Source organism: Xiphophorus couchianus, chromosome 14 (assembly GCF_001444195.1).
Source record: "Xiphophorus couchianus chromosome 14, X_couchianus-1.0, whole genome shotgun sequence".
Taxonomy (NCBI): domain Eukaryota; kingdom Metazoa; phylum Chordata; class Actinopteri; order Cyprinodontiformes; family Poeciliidae; genus Xiphophorus; species Xiphophorus couchianus.
Window position 1 is genome coordinate 19,845,373 of NC_040241.1, and position 17,144 is coordinate 19,862,516.

Below are 17,144 nucleotides of genomic sequence, written 5' to 3' on the forward strand. Positions count from 1 at the left end.
GAGTCACTCGTAGAGGACTCATTTCTGGATTCCCAATTTCTTTTGTGTTAACAGTCATCTGCAGGTTTGTTGCTGTAAATAAAGTTATGTGCTGTGGGTGCTGTCTTCCTGTTTTCAAGGACACAATTGTAATAGAAGAAATAACTTTAACAAGAGTCTAGATGAGAAGAAATAAGAAGTTTATTAAAACTTTGCAAGTTGAGAACAGAAATACAGAGTCGTAGGATCTGGCTTCCTTTTATAGGTTCTGGTCAGAGAAGAGAGACTTGATTGGACAATAGGTGTAAATCCCTGATTGTGATGTACCAACAATTCTGTGGAGCCAAACACAGATGGTCTGGCTATTTGTCTATTGTTAAAGAAATGAGGTTGTTCACTGATGCTAAAGAGGGCAGATAAGTTCTACTTTGGAGAAGTAACACTTAGATAATCTCCAGGATCAAGAAGCTCCTGCTGTTATACGGCACTGTAGAGGCCTAAAGGAAAGCAGCTTGACCAATCTCATGATGAGATCATGCAGACACAATCTAACGCACAAGAGGGTTGAGGGGCACATAAAATTTTCCATCACAACAGTGAAGAGAGAAGTTAAAGGCCGTCACCTCACCTCTGAGCTTTTCTCTGGTTAGCAAGAAGTCGTATATTGTGAATGTGAATTTCTTTATCTTACGATATGTGAAATAACCCCAACTTCATTTATTATTGATATAAGTGGAACAAAAAAATTAAACAAAAAAACCAACCTACTGATATCAACATTTATCTTCATTGTTCATAGTGTACCAAAATGTAAACAAGTGAGCAAATAAAAAATTACATCAGACACATATTCAACTTTTGATGACAATATTGTGTAATTTAGTAAAATTAAGGTAAAAGACATGATAAAAAGTTTTTTAAAAAATCATTTTATTTTAAGCAATGGAAATATGGCTGCCTGTTAGTCACAGTTTATAATCAACATCTCAGGACTGCCAGTTATAAACAGACTTCAGCATATAGTAAAAGTTACAATAGATACTTTTACTATATCTATTGTATAGATAATTTACTATATCTATTGTATAGAAAATTGTGTGCCATTTTTAATGGCACACAATTAAAAATAGATTATAACTGTTGTCATGGAAACAATGCAAAATATTATAAATATGTAAACGCAAAACCATAATTTGGTTGCTTAATACTCATCAGAATTTATCATTTTCACCAGTATAAAAATAAAGAGGTTTTATTTGCCCATCCACTCCCATAAAAAGGTTAAAGCTCAGTTTCTTTAGGTTTTTGTTGCTTTTAACCACAAGGTCATCTTGTAGAAACAAAGGTCATCTGTTATGACCTTTGTTATGACAAAGAAAAAAACAACCAATTCAAGGACACAAGTGAAAGGATCTCATTGACAGAATAATAAAAAAATTCAAAGTGCTTACAGGATTTTAAAAAAACAATAATTAAAATAAAGTTTAGAATTAAGCAACTATAAAAGATTATGATGCTTCACTATAAAAATATTTTTTTGTTCTCTTTAAAGATGGAAAAATAAAAACCAAAGAAAAAGAAAAATCTGACAGTATTTTTCCCCATTTCCTTATAATCCCTTTTCAAAGCAGCTGCAGACCCTGTTGTAGAAACAATCTCTACATGGAACTGAACTCTGCGCTGCAGAGAAGCACGCACATCTCCAAATTTCACATATATTTGACTGAATAAAGTTTGTCAGGGAAAATACAAATCCAATATGTGCATGTGGCACTGTTAGAAAGAAGGCCCTGTGTTTTACTTGAGAAAAATGTTTAAGAGATTTTAAATAAAACTATGCAAGTCACTGTGCAACTCCTTAAAAATTTCAGTGTTATTGCCTGAGAGGGATTAGTAACTGATTCTGTGTACATGATTGACAGCAATTGCCATGGTAAAGCTACTGTATTTCATTAGTTGTTCAAATAATAAACATACTGGCAGTGATGTCTCCTCCGCGGTGGTGGAGACAAAAAAAAATCCATACTATGCAAGCAAGAATCCACAAATCATGAGGAAACATCTGAGAGCAGATGTACTACCAGTAGTAATGTCATTGTAAAAGGATGGCAAAGAAGGAAGCAAAAATATTAGTAGAACTTATTTTTCACTTATTACTTGGATAGTTAGACAAATCAACTATCCAACTATTATGTTTAAATTATTATTTCCAGATTTGTCACAACCCAACAGATGTCAAATGTCGGCCCTGGTGCTAATAGTGTGGTTGTCCCTCAGAGTAAAGGAGGGCTCATAGTGTGTACTCACTATTCAGCCAATAATAACAATATGGATCCACCAAATGGGAAGGATATGTGCAATGCACCAAACCCTACACCAAACTGTATGCTTTCGATATTTGTTAAGTTAGTATATTTGGTTAACATGGAAGATATCTAAGTCAATACCATCTATATGCTTTGCTTTTTGACTCAATGGGGTTCGAGGTGAGAGTTGATTTGTTGTGTTGTATTAACAGGAAGCTGCGACAGACTGGCGACCTGTCCAGGGTGACCCCGCCTCTCGCCTGAAACGTTCGCTGGTGATAGGCACCAGCACCTCCTGACCCCACTAGGGACAAGAGTGTTAGAAAATGGATGGATGGATGGATTAACAGGAAGAAAAGTCTGGCTTATTTTAACAGCTGCCAATTTATTGAATGATTGATCAGTTTTTGTCTAAAGATCAAAGTTCTGTTTTCTGTTTACCATATTTTTCAGACTATCACGCTTTTTTTCATAGTTTGGTGGTCCTGCGACTTATAATCAGGTGCAACTTTTTCCCTCTTCATGATGCATTTTTGATTTGTGTGTTAAATGTTATACTGATGGACATGAACTGAGGAGTTAACATTACCATCTGTGAAGAAAGCTAATCCGGAGTGAAAGCAAAATGGCCAGAGCCTGAGAAACGAGTCCACAAATGGGTTATTGAAGAACGTGTTGATGGAAGAGGCTTGTCAATGGTGGAGCTACATCTCCACACCCTGGTAGTTGCCAAAGAAATGAATATAAATTACTTTACAGATGGGCCTTCTTGCTGTTACCACTTCATGCAAAGCAACCCCCTCTCAGAGGACAGACATCGGTGCTCCGACTTTCAAGCCAAACTCAACAGTTTCCATTAGTTTGTTGAAAAACAGGCAACGAACTCAACATGTAGGATCAAATCAACTTGGATGAGGTTCCACTCACATTTAAGACTTTCTAAATAGATGTGTCTTTTAGTCCAGTAATGAGTTTAGATTTATGGCCCAAGCTCAACTGGAACCTGACCCAAAATGTGGTACAGGTCAGGCCAAAAATGACCTGCTTGATGGTTGGCTCTGGCTGCTGTGGTGCATTTAATAAGCCCACAATTCATACAGCACAGAGAAAATCAAACGAGAATGCAAAATATGAAGTTGTGCCAATCGGCTTATTATAGCCTTAATACGGGAAGAGGTAATTTATTTTATTGATCAAAGAAAAAAAGGCAGAAGTTAATGAGTGTAAAAGTGCAGTGCACTAATGCACATGTAACCACTTTCTGCTCTAATTCTATCAGTCACACATCTCAGATGATTTGCACTTGACTCATGTAGTTAAAACAAGCAACAAGATGGAGCTGAAAGGTGTTAAGCAAAAGCTAAAATCAGCAGAATTTACGCTGCTATACTCAAATTATGATCTAAAAATGAAACAGCAAAATCTTAATTAAAATAATAAATCGGGTTTAATTTGGGCCAACAAAATTAGTCAGGTCGGGCTCGGACACATTGTAAACAGGCTCAGGCTGGGTCAGGATGGATTTTTCAGAAATGTTCTAAACTCTACTTCTGTGTGACGTGATTTTTGATTGATGTGACTTATCCTCTAGAACAACTAAAAGTCTGGAAAAATACATTATATTTATTGTGACAGTTTAGTCACGATGAATGATGACGATCACTAAAGCTTGGGAACTTAAAGTGAACACAAAGACATCCAAGAACCTGTCCTGTACTCAAATCCAAATCCAGGATAAAGCGGTTCAGTGAATTTGGTGTTGGCAGTGTAGATGTGGATCAGTGTATCTGAAGAGACTCTGTAGAAGGACAGAGTCCCAGCAGGACAGTCCACATACACAGCTACTCTGCCAGAGGGAGACGAGGAGTAGGAAGAGACGGGGATGAATGCTTTTTTTCCATTGTGCCAAACAGTGTAACCATCATCAGAGCAGACTAGACTCCAGGACTGATCATTCAATCCAAACCAGGAATCGTCATTGACTCCTTTTCTATTGATTCCCCTGTAACTCAGTGATACATAGACTTTCCCACCCCACTCAACCTCCCAGTAACAGCGACCCATCAGACCATCAGTACACAGCAGCTGATTGAGGTCAAATCTGTCTGCATGATCAGGATACGGCTGCTCTTCCTCCACAAGTGTCACCTTCCTGTTTTTGTCAGACAGTTTGAGAAATCTGTTTACAGTGTTTAGGTCGACTGTTAGTGGACAGGAATCTGAAGGACAGAACAAACACAATGCAGTTACTGATGTATAATTTTCTGAATTCATTGTCACAAAGGTGAACATCCATAAATGAGACAATTTCCTATGAATCAAAAATGCCCTTACACTTCCTCAGACCTGGTGTCAACCATCTTTCTCCTCCAGGCTCCATGCTGTAAGAAAGGAGGTGTTTTGATGATATGAGTATTTATCAAGATGCAAATATGGACACCCCAATTTAGACCTCATTGAGTATTTCTAAGAAATCTTCAGTCCATCTGTGGCTGCGGTTCTGTCACTATGTATAATATTTTCCTGGTGCTACTAGGTTCTGGACAAATCACTACTGCAGAATTACAGGCCGATCTCCAACCTCCCATTCATCAGCAAAGTTATTGAAAAAGCTGTGTGTAAACAGTTAAATAGTTTCCTAATGATAACCAACTGCTTTGACTCCTTCCAGTCTGGTTTTCGCTCTACATTATAATGTCAACAGGTGACTCAGAACCCATCCAATCACTGAACAGATGCTTAGAACAGATAAATGTGTGAATGTGCCAAAACTTTCTCCAGCTAAACAGAAACAAAACTGAAGTTATTATTTTTGGACCTAAAGAGGAACGATGTAGAGTTAATGCACAGCTTCAGTTATTACAACTAAAAACCAGCGATAAGGCCCGAAACCTGGGATTAGTGATGGACTCTGACCCGAACCTCCAAAGCCACATAAAGACAGTCACAAAGTCGGCCTTCTATCACCTGAAGAACATTTCCAGGATTAAAGGACTAATGTCTCAACCAGATCTAGAGAAACTCATCCATGCGTTTATCTTCAGTCGCATTGATTATTGCAACAGCGTCTTCACAGGTCTGTCCAACAAATCAACCTTCTGAGGTCGACGCCCGCCCTGTGGCGGGCATGACGTCATGCATTTAAAAGACTTCTGTATAAAAAAAGGACGCCATGAGAAGTGTGCATTTTATTTCTGTTGGACAGTAGAGACTTCAAACTTTGTAAAAGTAGTGTTTTTATATTGAGTTTGTTTTATATTTACTTCCAAATAAAACCAGGAATATGATCGATCATTTTAGCCATAGCGTAGTGCGCATTTTACGCATGTTGAGTGCAATCAGTAGTTGTTTTATGACCAAAAAGTGAACGAATGCAACATGAAAGCCATTTTTCCGAGTTATCAATATTACTATCAATATTTTTCCACTCGGATTTTGTTTCTGTGTGTGTTTTTTGCGCCAATGTGATAATAAATTTTGTCAAAATGAAACAAACACTGGAAAATCACAAGGTTTAGGATGTTCTGTAAATAATGATACCAAACAAGGTAAGGTAAATAGTTTTTATGGTGAAAATATGAGGGTAAATTCAAAATTAGACCACAACGGCCATTTAGACCCAAGACTCCAGCTGCAGCTGATCCAGAATGCTGCTGCTCGCGTTCTCACTAAAACCAGGAAGATAGAGCACATAACACCAGTTTTAAAGTCCCTCCACTGGCTCCCTGTAGCTCAAAGAATAGACTTTAAAATACTGTTGTTAGTTTATAAATCACTGAACGGCTTAGCACCACAATACATTAAAGATCTGCTGTTGTTGTATCAACCTTCCAGACCTCTCAGGTCTTCCGGTTCTGGTCTGCTCTGCATCCCCAGAACCAGAACCAAACGAGGAGAAGCAGCTTTCAGCATCTATGCACCACAAATTTGGAACGAACTTCCAGAAAACTGTAAAACAGCTGAAACACTGACTTCTTTTCAATCTCGACTAAAAACTGACCTGTTTAGGATTGTATTTGAAACGTAATCAATTACAAATTTAATGATGGAACTTGACTTAATGTCATGTTTTGATTGTTGATTCTATGTTGCAATTGCACAAAAATCTGTGAGGGATGACAGAGTCCCAGAGCGAAATTCCGTGAGAGGTGTACGGAGCCTCGTACCGGAAGAAAAACAGCGAGTGACTGAGGGTCATTGTGCGTAACAGAAACCCTGTAAATTCTAGACAATAACAGGTACCATAGAATTGCACAAAAGTCCGTGAGGGACGATGGAGTCCCTGCTCGAAATTCCATGAAAGAGGTGTACAGAGCCCCGTGCCGGAAGCCTGTTGAAAGGCTGTTTACATCATTTTAAACTGCGTGATTGTGAGCGTGAATAAAAATACCAATAGGTATGTCGCTCCATATAACACAGTAGGAGTGTAACAGGTAAATCTTTTATGACTTTGTATTTCTGTGTTTGATATGATGTAAAGCACTTTGAAATGCCTTGCTGCTGAAATGTGCTATACAAATAAAATTTGATTGATTGATTGATCTGGGTTGACCTACCTACACTTATATTCACATTGATTTATCCAGATCTTCCCTCCCTCCCCCCCTCCCCAAGGATTTTTGTTCCTCAATAATCCTGAGTACATTATTCTGAGTATCACTATGTGGCTGCAGAAAATATTTCCTTACTTGAGAGACTCCAGCCTGAAGCTTGGATTCTTCAGTATAGCTGCTAGACTCTCCATTCCTGCCTCTCTAGGATAATTGAAACTCAGGTCCAGCTCCTTCAGGTGAGACGGGTTCATAGTCAGAGCTGAGGCCAGAGCTGCACATCCTTCGTCTGTGATCAGGCAGCCTGAAAGCCTGCAGACACAAACACACAACATTGTTGGAACACTCACCTATATTCTGAATGTGAAGCACATTTTATAACTTGTTTTCAGCAGGAATAATTAGATGACATGCTAAGAAAAGTAGAGCATGTCTGTTAAGCAGCAGTCTGCAGAAGATTGTGTGTCTGTCCATATTGTCAGCTGAAGATGTTTACCACAACTTTTCCTGTTTGGAGTCACCATTGAAATGTAGACGTAGACAGACATAGACAATGTCTAAACAAGTGAGACTTTAAGGCAGAAAAAATTAACAGAGTTGGCCTGACCCAAAACAATTGTGGTTGTCTGAACTGCACCAGGTGGCTACATCATCAACTGAATGGCCTGCGCTGGGACTCGCCAATTTATTGAGTCCCATTCCACATGCTTCATGTTTTCATGGAGTCAATATGTTGCTTTTCACATGCAGATGTACTTTATGTAACCCCTCTCTGTGTCCAATATGTTTTTCCCTCATCTACCCTCATGTTATTATTTTTTCTCACCTAACAAAAGGCCATCTCCCTTGATGGCTGCAGCCTCTGCCATTATAACATATGTTGTTTGTTTGTCTCTTGTTATTCTTTGGATCGGCTGTACTGAAATTAATTTCGTTATTCTTCTAAAGGGATAGATTATTTAGCTGACTTTTTAAACTTCCAGATACATAGAGCTCAACATCTGTATTGAAGTTTTGGTGACTGACTGAAGAGTTTTTCAGGAAGTTAGACATTATATTCGTGCTCTTATTTTGAAAAGGGTGAAGACCGTTTAAGGAGCAGTTCAATTTTCTCTCTTCACGTTCTCCACTTATAATGTGGTGCACCAAATATTTCTTCTATACTCAAAATCCATCTGTGTAGTTCTACATGAAACACTAAAATCTACTGATGTCCTGCATGATTGCTGTGGTAAGTTGGGCAAAATCAGCAACAGAGTTAGCAATAATCCACAACTATAAAAGTGTAACCATGAGTGAAAGGTCTGTTCTAAAGAATCACATCTTGAAATGCAACCATAGAGATACAGTAGATGAGTAGTGAAAATTTTGACTCTATTGAGTGACATGCTGTTGTAGCACATGCTGGGTCATTGTTTGGTGGGTATCAGCATCATTCAATTTATCAAATTAGGATTAGAGTTAGAGCAACAGTTAGTCAGCGATGCCCACCACTAGAAGCAGGTTTTCCTAAATAATCTCTGTATTTGATTGGGTTTTCAATCAGGTGCTCTGGAGCAGAAATACATCTAAAATATGCAGGGTAGTGGTCCCTGATGAAGTGGATTGAGAACATTTGCTCAAGAGGTTTTGCAATTCTTTCCAGAAAATGGAAAACACGTTTTAGACATGTTCATAAATTTGGCAAACGTGATAATAGAAGAATTTAAATGAATCTCACCTCAGAATTTTGAGTTCACAGTTAGGACTCATCAGTCCATTGCACAGCAGCTTCACTCCTGAATCTGTCAGGTCATTGTTACTCAGGTCCAGATCTCTGAGACTAGAGGATGTTGAGCTGAGCAATGAGGACATAGCTTCACAGCTTCTCTCTGAGAGGTTACACCCACTCAGTCTGAAAGGACAGAAGTAATACCAAGTAATTATGTGATTGTTTTATTTGTTACATATTTTTATGAATTCTTCTACATCTGTACTTACATAACTTTGCTAATGATTTTGACCATTGGCAGCAGCCTCAGTAAAGCATTCTCTGAAGCAGAGTATTTCTTCAGATCAAATGTCTCCAGACCTTTTTCTGATGAAAGTAGGATGAAGTGCAGAGCTGACCACTGAGCAGGAGACAGCTGGTGTGCTGAAAGACTTCCTGTATTTAAAGATTGTTGGATTTCCTCCATCAGAGACTGATCATTTAGTTCATTCAGGCAGTGGAACAGATTGATGCTTTTTTCAACACACAGATGATTATTCATCTTCTCCTTGATGTACTGGGCTGTGTCTTTATTAGTTACTAAACTTTCTTCTGTCTGTGCCACAAAGCCTCTTAAGTGACGCCTATTGGTCTCCAGTGAAAGACCAAGTAGAAAGCGGAGGAACAAGTCCAGGTGTCCATCTGGACTCTCTAGGGCCATGTCCACAGCACTCTTGTAAATGTTTGTCTCTGGAAATTCATGGCTTCTTTTTTCTAATTCCTTGGATTTCGTTTCACCTTTTGCCAGCAGATTGATTCCAGATTTGATGAAAGTCAGGTGAACATGAAGAGCAGCCAGAAACTCCTGAACACTCAGGTGGACGAAGCAGAAGACTTTGTTCTGGTACAGCCCTCTCTCTTCTCTGAAGATCTCCGTGAACACTCCTGAGCACACTGATGCTGCTCTGATATCGATGCCACACTCAATCAGGTCTGATTCATAGAAGATCAGGTTTCCTTTCATCAGCTGTTCATAAGCCATTTTTCCCAACGACTCAATCATTTTCCGGCTCTCTGCGCTCCAGTGTGAATCTGTCTCACACTGAAGACCATCATACTTGATGACCTTCAGTTTGTTCTGCACTACCAAGAAGTGAATGTACATCTCAGTCAGGGTCTTTGGCAGCTCTTTGTCTTTCTTGTTCAACATGTCTTCCACAACTGTAGCAGTGATCCAGCAGAAGATTGGGATGTGGCACATGATGTGGAGGGTTCTTGATTTCTTTATGTGGTAGATTACCATTCTGGCCTCCTTCTTATATTTAAATCTTTTGATGAAGTACTCATCTTTCTGTGGGTCAGTGAATCCTCTAATCTCTGTCATCTTGCCAACAAACTCAGGAGGGATCCGACTGGCTGCTGCAGGCCGTGTGGTTATCCAGAGGTGAGCTTTGGGAAGCAGGTTCCCTCTGATGAGGTTTGTCAGAAGAACATCTACTGAGGTGGACTTTCTTACATCTGTCAGGATCTCATTGTTGTTGAAGTCCAGTGGAAGTCGACTCTCATCCAAACCATCAAAGATGAACACAACCTTTAACTCTTCAAATGTGGAGATTCCTCTGGTTTCACTAAAAAAGTGGTGAACAAGCTCCACCAAGCTGAATTGCTGGTCTTTTAACAGATTCAACTCTCTGAATGTGAATGGAAACGTGAACTGGATGTCCTGGTTGGCTTGGTCTTCTGCCCAGTCCAGAGTGAACTTCTGTGCCAGGACTGTTTTCCCAACGCCAGCCACTCCCTTTGTCATCACTGCTCTGATTGGTTCATCTCTATCAGGTGAATGTTTAAATATGTCTTCATGTCTAATTGTTGTTTCTGGTCTGTCTGGTTTCCAGGACACTGATTCAATCTGTCTGACCTCATGTTCCTTATTGACATCTCCAGAGTCTCCTTCTGTGATGTAGAGCTCTGTGTAAATCTGATTTAGAAATGTTTGATTTCCTGATTTAGCGATTCCTTCAAACACAAACTGGAGCTTCTTCTTTAGGTTAGACTTTAGTGTTTGTTGACATGTGATGAATGACTCTAAAAGATAAAGAAAAAATGATAATTTAAGAGTGCTTGGCTTTAATGCATCACACTTAAAAAGCATTTGTCCTTGACACTGAGTTCAAGAAAAATAATCTGCAAATGCCAAAAGTATTATTCATAAAATATAATTAACTTCCCTACCGTGCATTGTTGCAGACAAACAAAGCACTCTAAAATATCAGCTAGCCTACTATTTATATGCATGATGCTCAGATCAGACATCATCCCTGATTATGACTCAAGTAAGAAATCGTGTCTTGGCAGAGATAAATTAGCTTAGGACACACCATTTTAATTTTGTGGTGCTTTTGCATTGTTGACACTTAAATGTTTCAGGCAGGTATCTATAAGCAAAACCTTTACTGAAGTTTTTGGCTGTTATTTTCCTGATGATCAAGTTGTGCCCTAAGATGGTTATTTTGATCTAAATTGCTAGTGTTAATAATTGTCCTAACCCGTAGTTTCCCAAAGTAAAGTGCTCAGCAGAAACAGTGTTTATATCCAACTGTTTATTCTATGACACCAAGCTGAAAATACATGACAAGCACCTCACATTTTGAAGACTGCCTGACAGAAGAGATTCGAAAATATTAGAAACTTGTATAAGGTCCACTATGTCAAAAGAAATACTTCTAAGGCTAATTAATCATTGAAGCAAATTAAAACTGGTGTCAACTACCTTAGGTATTCTCAAAGAATCAGTGTTTAACTATCTTTTCTTCAAGCATTTTAAAAATGTTGGTAGATTTATTATTTCTGTAGAAAAATAACTCTTACTGCTCTGCAGAAAGTCAGCTAGGTCATCTCGATTCATCATTCTCAAGAAGTCAACAGTGATCTTTAAAAATGCCTCTCTACTGCTCCTGCTGCTGCTCTGCTTTTCATCCTTATTTCCAGACACCCTCTCATCCTCTTCCAGACCCTCAGAACATTCTGGGTAATCTGAACACAAGACCTTTTGGATTTCCTTCAGCTCGTCCTTCACAAACATCACAATCTTTTTCTCCAGTTCCTGAAACAAAATAAGATATAAATAACCCATCTGATAAAATCTGACAATCAAGTGATCTATAAAGTGCATCACAGAGCTAACGAAAGAAATTAAAATGTAGTATCTGTGGTATACAGACCATAAATATGGAGCCCAGCTGCATTTGATGCTCAGGGGGAGGTTGACCAACGTCAGAGATCTGGTCAAGTCTAAGGAGAAATCACTGAGAATTAGCTTCCAAAGATTCCAGGACAAACTGAGTAGAAGTCACTAACACCTATATATGCTCATGTGTGCATCATAAGACAACTGTCATATAGCTAACTGTATTTAGAAGTTTAGTCAACAGATGTATTTACATTTAATTTCTTAAGATGTTACATAAGGGAAACAAAACTGTACTTTCAAACATGAAACTCCCAAGGGTAATAAGTAGCTAATGAGCCTGATAGCATGGGTCTAAACAAGACACTTTCAGCTGACATGTTTCTGACAGGACTTCTGCTGTTTATTTAAAATATTTAAAATGGTGGATGGTCTTCTGGAAGGAGTTTCTAAACACATATAAATATATAAAATTGAGCTGCACAACATACTGTATATCTCAAATATATTATCATCATAATATCAGGATGTGTGCAATATTGATTTTTCAAAAGACAGTTTTGAGAGCAATAATTGTTGGTTAATATATTCCAATTGTTATGAACTTGCAATTAATTCTAAATTAATATTTAGTGTGGAAAGAGTCCCATGGCAGCAGATGCTCACATTGAGCACGAGTGACATTTGTATTAATTTATTACAATATATATGTTTTTCGTAAAACCCTATGAAGGAACTTTGTGGGGGGAACCTTTGGGTACAGAACATTTCTTTTTCGTTTGTTTTACCTTCCATATCCCTTTAACTCCATGATGGTTTTGTGGTGATGGATTTGTAAGACATTGGTTTGATAATGAAATGCAATTATATAATTTTCCACTTCTAAGAACAAGAATTTTGAAAGAACATGAAACAATTTACATGAAGTTCACCTTTTTGCATCTGAAGGTTGGTCAAGATTAAAACGAATAATGGCATCTTTTGAGTGGCTGCTCTTGAAGGACAGACAGGTTGGTTCGGGTTCTTGTTTCTGTTGTTTCCTGTGGATGAGAATGTAAATACCAGTCAGACACCTGTCACATTTCCTGTCAGAAACAAACTTCTTGAATTAAGTAATATAATTAAGAATTATATCTATAATTTTAATCTTCCTGAGGTAAAAATAATAGTGACCATACACACCATTTTCCATATAGACAAAATAATGCATGTAATGTCTATGAAGAGATATGAATTCTCACCTCTTGCCCTCTTGTTCCTTGCATAAAGTGTTTTCAGAGCAGGGAACTTCCTCTTCTTTGTCATCAGATGCCTCCATGTTTTCAAATTCACGTCAACATCAACTTAGCCGTACATTCCACCTAAAACACAGAAAAACACAGATTGGTCAGCTGGACAAAGCAGGCAGCACTGTGAGGATCATGTTCTTTTGATTTCTCCAGGGCATTTAACACAATTCAGTCCATTCTTCATTCAATGAAATTAAGTAGTCATAAAATTTCCTCAAGAGTAGCCAAATTACTTTATAATGTTACTCAAGTGAAAATAAAAAGTGATGTAAAACTATATTTGTCTTATTATTATTATCTATTATTATTATTATTATTTTTTGTTTTATTTTATTTCTCTGGGTTGAGTAAAATAATTACTGTCATGTAACAACTACAAAGAGAACCTGTTCAAATAACTACATGCTTGTATTTCCAAAGTGTAAAAACTCAATAAAAATATGTTGGTAAAAAAATATATATATATTTGTCCAAAAAGTTATGTAGCTAGTTGCATCTTCTGGTACCAATGTACAATTTTAAAAACAGTGTTTCTATATCGGTAGTTGTACAACACAACCAACAACAAATAAGTTAGAAAAATGCCCTTGGAAAATTGTGCAAAGAAATAATGAATAAAGTCTTTAACCATTCTCTTAACCATTTGCTTTCATTTTTTGTAACTGAAGCTGAAGTCAGAGAAAAAAGATTTATAGATTTGTAGATATCAAAATCACATTTATAACTCCTTTAGCTTATCTGATTTAGCATTCATTTATAATTTATGATAACCATAACTTATTAGTTACTCTTATTATAATCTTAATGTGAGTTATTACAGATGTTCTCTGAAAAGAAACCAAGAATAATCCATGATTCTAATTATTTGATACCAAAGTTACAGTTACTTGTTTTACCTGTAAGTGTAAATGCAAGTATTCTTACAAGTAAACCAATATTAATATAAGTATTTTACTTTGAATCTTATCCAATTACTCAAAATGTTTAGACTTTATTCTTTAAAACTTATATTCTTTGAAATAAGGAGTAGTCTAAACTATTTTTGATAAATCTGCAGACTGGAAACTTACTTCCTTTTTTTTCAGGAAACCTGCTCTTCCTGTCTCATGACTTTTTCTGTCTGACTGATTTATTATGATTAGATAGAAAAAAGAAGAAGAATTAAATCAAAGTTTGCAGGAGACAAAAACAACACACACAGCCAGATTGATTTTATTGAAGTTTGAGTCTTGGGTCTAGATGTCACTTGTATGATTAATTTTAAAGATAACTTTATTTATTGTTACTGTTAAACTAAAATCTCCAGCATGGGGAAGTGGGATGATCTCGGGTTTTCTGGACAATCTAAAATAATTGACTGATATCATTTCCACTAGAAATGTCCTTCAAAGTAACTTCACAAGAAATTGAAGCTCAAAGTAAGTTTGAGAATTTTAAAGGAAATACCTCCATGAATAATCCAAAATCAAACTACTCTTCAAAAATATTAATTTACTTTAGTGTCAATAAATAAAACAATTGTTTTTGTTCTGCATAAAGCAGCCAATACAAAATCCAAACTGACTTTAATTCCCTGCTTGGTTTATACTGAGTGTAAATAACTTGAATAAAGTTAATTACAAAAATAAACCTGTAAAAGACGAGGTAAGCTCATAAAATAGGCTTTTGTCTTACCTTAGACATTCCTGCACCACAAGAAAATGAAATGTGAAGAAGTGAAATCTAAACACTTAGGAAGGAGGGGGCAGTGCTGCAGTGCTGAGATGGTGACAGGCTACTCCTCTCTCCTCTCTCTTAAGGAGGAGTTTTATTTAGTACAGTTTATTGTTTCTAAGTGGACCATAACCTGCAAAACGATAGTGCAGGTTGGTGTTCCAGTCCGTTTAACATATTGTTTTACCTTAAGTTGGAGGTTGATAGAAAATAATCTGCGCAACAGAAACAGGTGAAAGTGAAACTTTTGTATCTGTTTTTTTAAACAACGCAACAAGACAAGTTTATTCTCCAGATAAGAATTTCTATGGCAGGTCGTTTTAATATATAATTGGTTTCGCCGCTTAACTGTCTATCCCAGATATCTAAAAATAACTACATTTTGACTATTCTGAATAGTAATTTAGAATATTTCCATTTCCATTCTGACTTGTAAAAATAACAATTCAATATATCTTCAGTTACATTTTGATGTATCTAAGCAAGACCTTAAATCTTAAATGGCATGATTTACAATTTGAAAGCTCACACAATTGTAATTTAAGATATCTTAAGCTTAATTATGACTAGTCAAATTCTTTAAATTTCACAATATAGAAATAGCTCAGTAGTGTGGGCCATATGGAGAATGCAGATTTCACATACTTAAAGACTGCTTCATAAATCTGCAAAAATATTCCAATTTGCTTGTTTAAAAACATTGTGTGTTTTTAAGTACACACAATGCACTTAAAAACAGTTTAGAAGATCACAAAGTGCTCCTGTCAAACTGTTCTCAAGGTGAAAATTGTGGCTTTTTGTGACGGAGGAGCCGTCACGAGCTGGGCGTTAGAGTCCGTGTTAGCATGCCCGCATAACTGCGTACACACGCCGACAAACACATACATCATCACTAATTTACTTTTGTTGCAGGTTGGACTGGGGCGGCTCATCGTGGGTGCACACGCGGTGTTCCTGCTCCGGTTAAACATTTACTGTAACCTTTTTTTTTTAGCACTGGACGTTTTCCTGGTTTTTGTTTTCAAGTAGTGTGTTTCCGGATTGTGACGTGCCGGGAGGGAGTCACATGAGGAGGTGACGTCAGCAGAGCGCATTGGGTGTTGTATATTAAATTGAATATTGTATTTTGTTTACAAGTTTATTTATTTATTTATTTTTTATTATTATTTTGTATACTGTATAAACTTTAGGCTGATTTGAAGTTTGATTCAAATCAGAATCAAACTTCTGATTTGAGTTAGAGATGATTAGTATTTTGCTAGTTTGGATTGTCTGTGGGCGGAGCCTGTGGCTTTAAAAGCAGGGCTCTGCTCCACAGGAGGCAGTCGGTGGTTAGACTGAGGAGAAGTCACGCTGGAGGTGATGAACTATTGCAAGCAAAGGTACTAATGATTTTTGATTTCTAGCCTGCTCTGGATGTCCTTTGTCTGTGATCTGCACCTGCCACCTTTGTGAGAACCGAATAAATCTTCTAAAATGATCTCCAACTTGGAACAGTCATTCTTTTTTGACTAAACCATAATAGAACCTCGTCACACTTTTCAAAATGTTTTATGGACTTTTTATTTTTCAATGAAATTTCAAAATGCTATATAAACAATAGATGATTTGACAGAATAATTATTCAAGATATCTGAAAAGAAAAGGTGGAGATACTTTAAGGAGGAATTTTAGCTTATCCAAAATACACCTTCAGATATCTGTTAGGTTAGTTTTGCCTGGAATTATTTGCTTTCATAATATCTATAATTTAATTTGTGCAAGTCGAGTCCTATAGGCTACCTTATCTAAAAATACATTTAAGACTTCTTGAATAACGATGTAATTTAAGATATATTTAATTGGAATTATGACTAGCCAGAAAAAATCAAAATATCTCAAGTTTAGTTTAAAACTAATCATAATTTAATTATTGATATCTGAGATATGTTTCAGATGGTCAGTAACTCATGGTAGATATCTAGAACTGGAGTCTTCAAAAACCTTAAAGTTAAACCTAATTCAATTTGATTAAAATAAAAATATTTATCCGAAAGGGAAATTAAATCTTGTAACTCATATTAATTGAAGATTCTTCATAAAGGTGTTGATGGTGATGACTGTTGGCAGGAAAGATCTAGTATGACAATTTGTGTTGCATCAAATTTCAAGAAGCCCCCAACTAAAGACACTTGTTTTCTTTTGACAGTTTCATGAAGAGGATGATCAGGGTTTTCCATAATCTTGATTTTATGTAAAATCCTTCTTTGCACCATCATCTTTAGACCAGCCTCCTGAGGATTTTCATCATATATAAGGTCAGTGCTACCAGTCTGTAGCTGCTGAGGTTCTTTGGATGTTTGGTCTTTGGACCTGACACACAGGAGATCTTTCACAGTTTTAGTACTTTCCCCAGACTCATAGTGATGGGAACATCAAGACAACTCCAAA

At 36.9% G+C, this 17,144-nt stretch overlaps 1 protein-coding gene across 1 annotated transcript; it reads right to left on the reverse strand.

Moving 5' to 3' along the window:
* Nucleotides 1-1,083: 1,083 nt before the first annotated feature.
* On the reverse strand, nucleotides 1,084-14,765 carry LOC114157318 (NACHT, LRR and PYD domains-containing protein 5-like). The gene is made up of 10 exons (XM_028038203.1): nucleotides 14,676-14,765; nucleotides 12,954-13,073; nucleotides 12,645-12,752; nucleotides 11,747-11,816; nucleotides 11,394-11,628; nucleotides 8,816-10,610; nucleotides 8,556-8,729; nucleotides 6,974-7,147; nucleotides 4,620-4,666; nucleotides 1,084-4,504 (listed from the first exon to the last, which is right to left on the reverse strand). Exons 2-10 carry the CDS (start codon nucleotides 13,028-13,030, stop codon nucleotides 3,963-3,965), a joined length of 3,222 nt encoding a protein of 1,073 aa, XP_027894004.1. The 5' UTR covers nucleotides 13,031-13,073; nucleotides 14,676-14,765; the 3' UTR covers nucleotides 1,084-3,962.
* Nucleotides 14,766-17,144: the final 2,379 nt, after the last annotated feature.

Excerpts from the sequence above, each read along its gene's own strand:
- LOC114157318 (XM_028038203.1), bottom strand. The coding sequence starts at position 13,030 with ATGGAGGCATCTGATGACAAAGAAGAGGAAGTTCCCTGCTCTGAAAAC. Across the intron at positions 11,817-12,644 it reads CAACCTTCAGATGCAAAAAG|ACTTGACCAGATCTCTGACG; the intron begins GTGAACTTCATG and ends ATTTCTCCTTAG. Across the intron at positions 7,148-8,555 it reads TGTGAACTCAAAATTCTGAG|GCTTTCAGGCTGCCTGATCA; the intron begins GTGAGATTCATT and ends TTGTGTCTGCAG.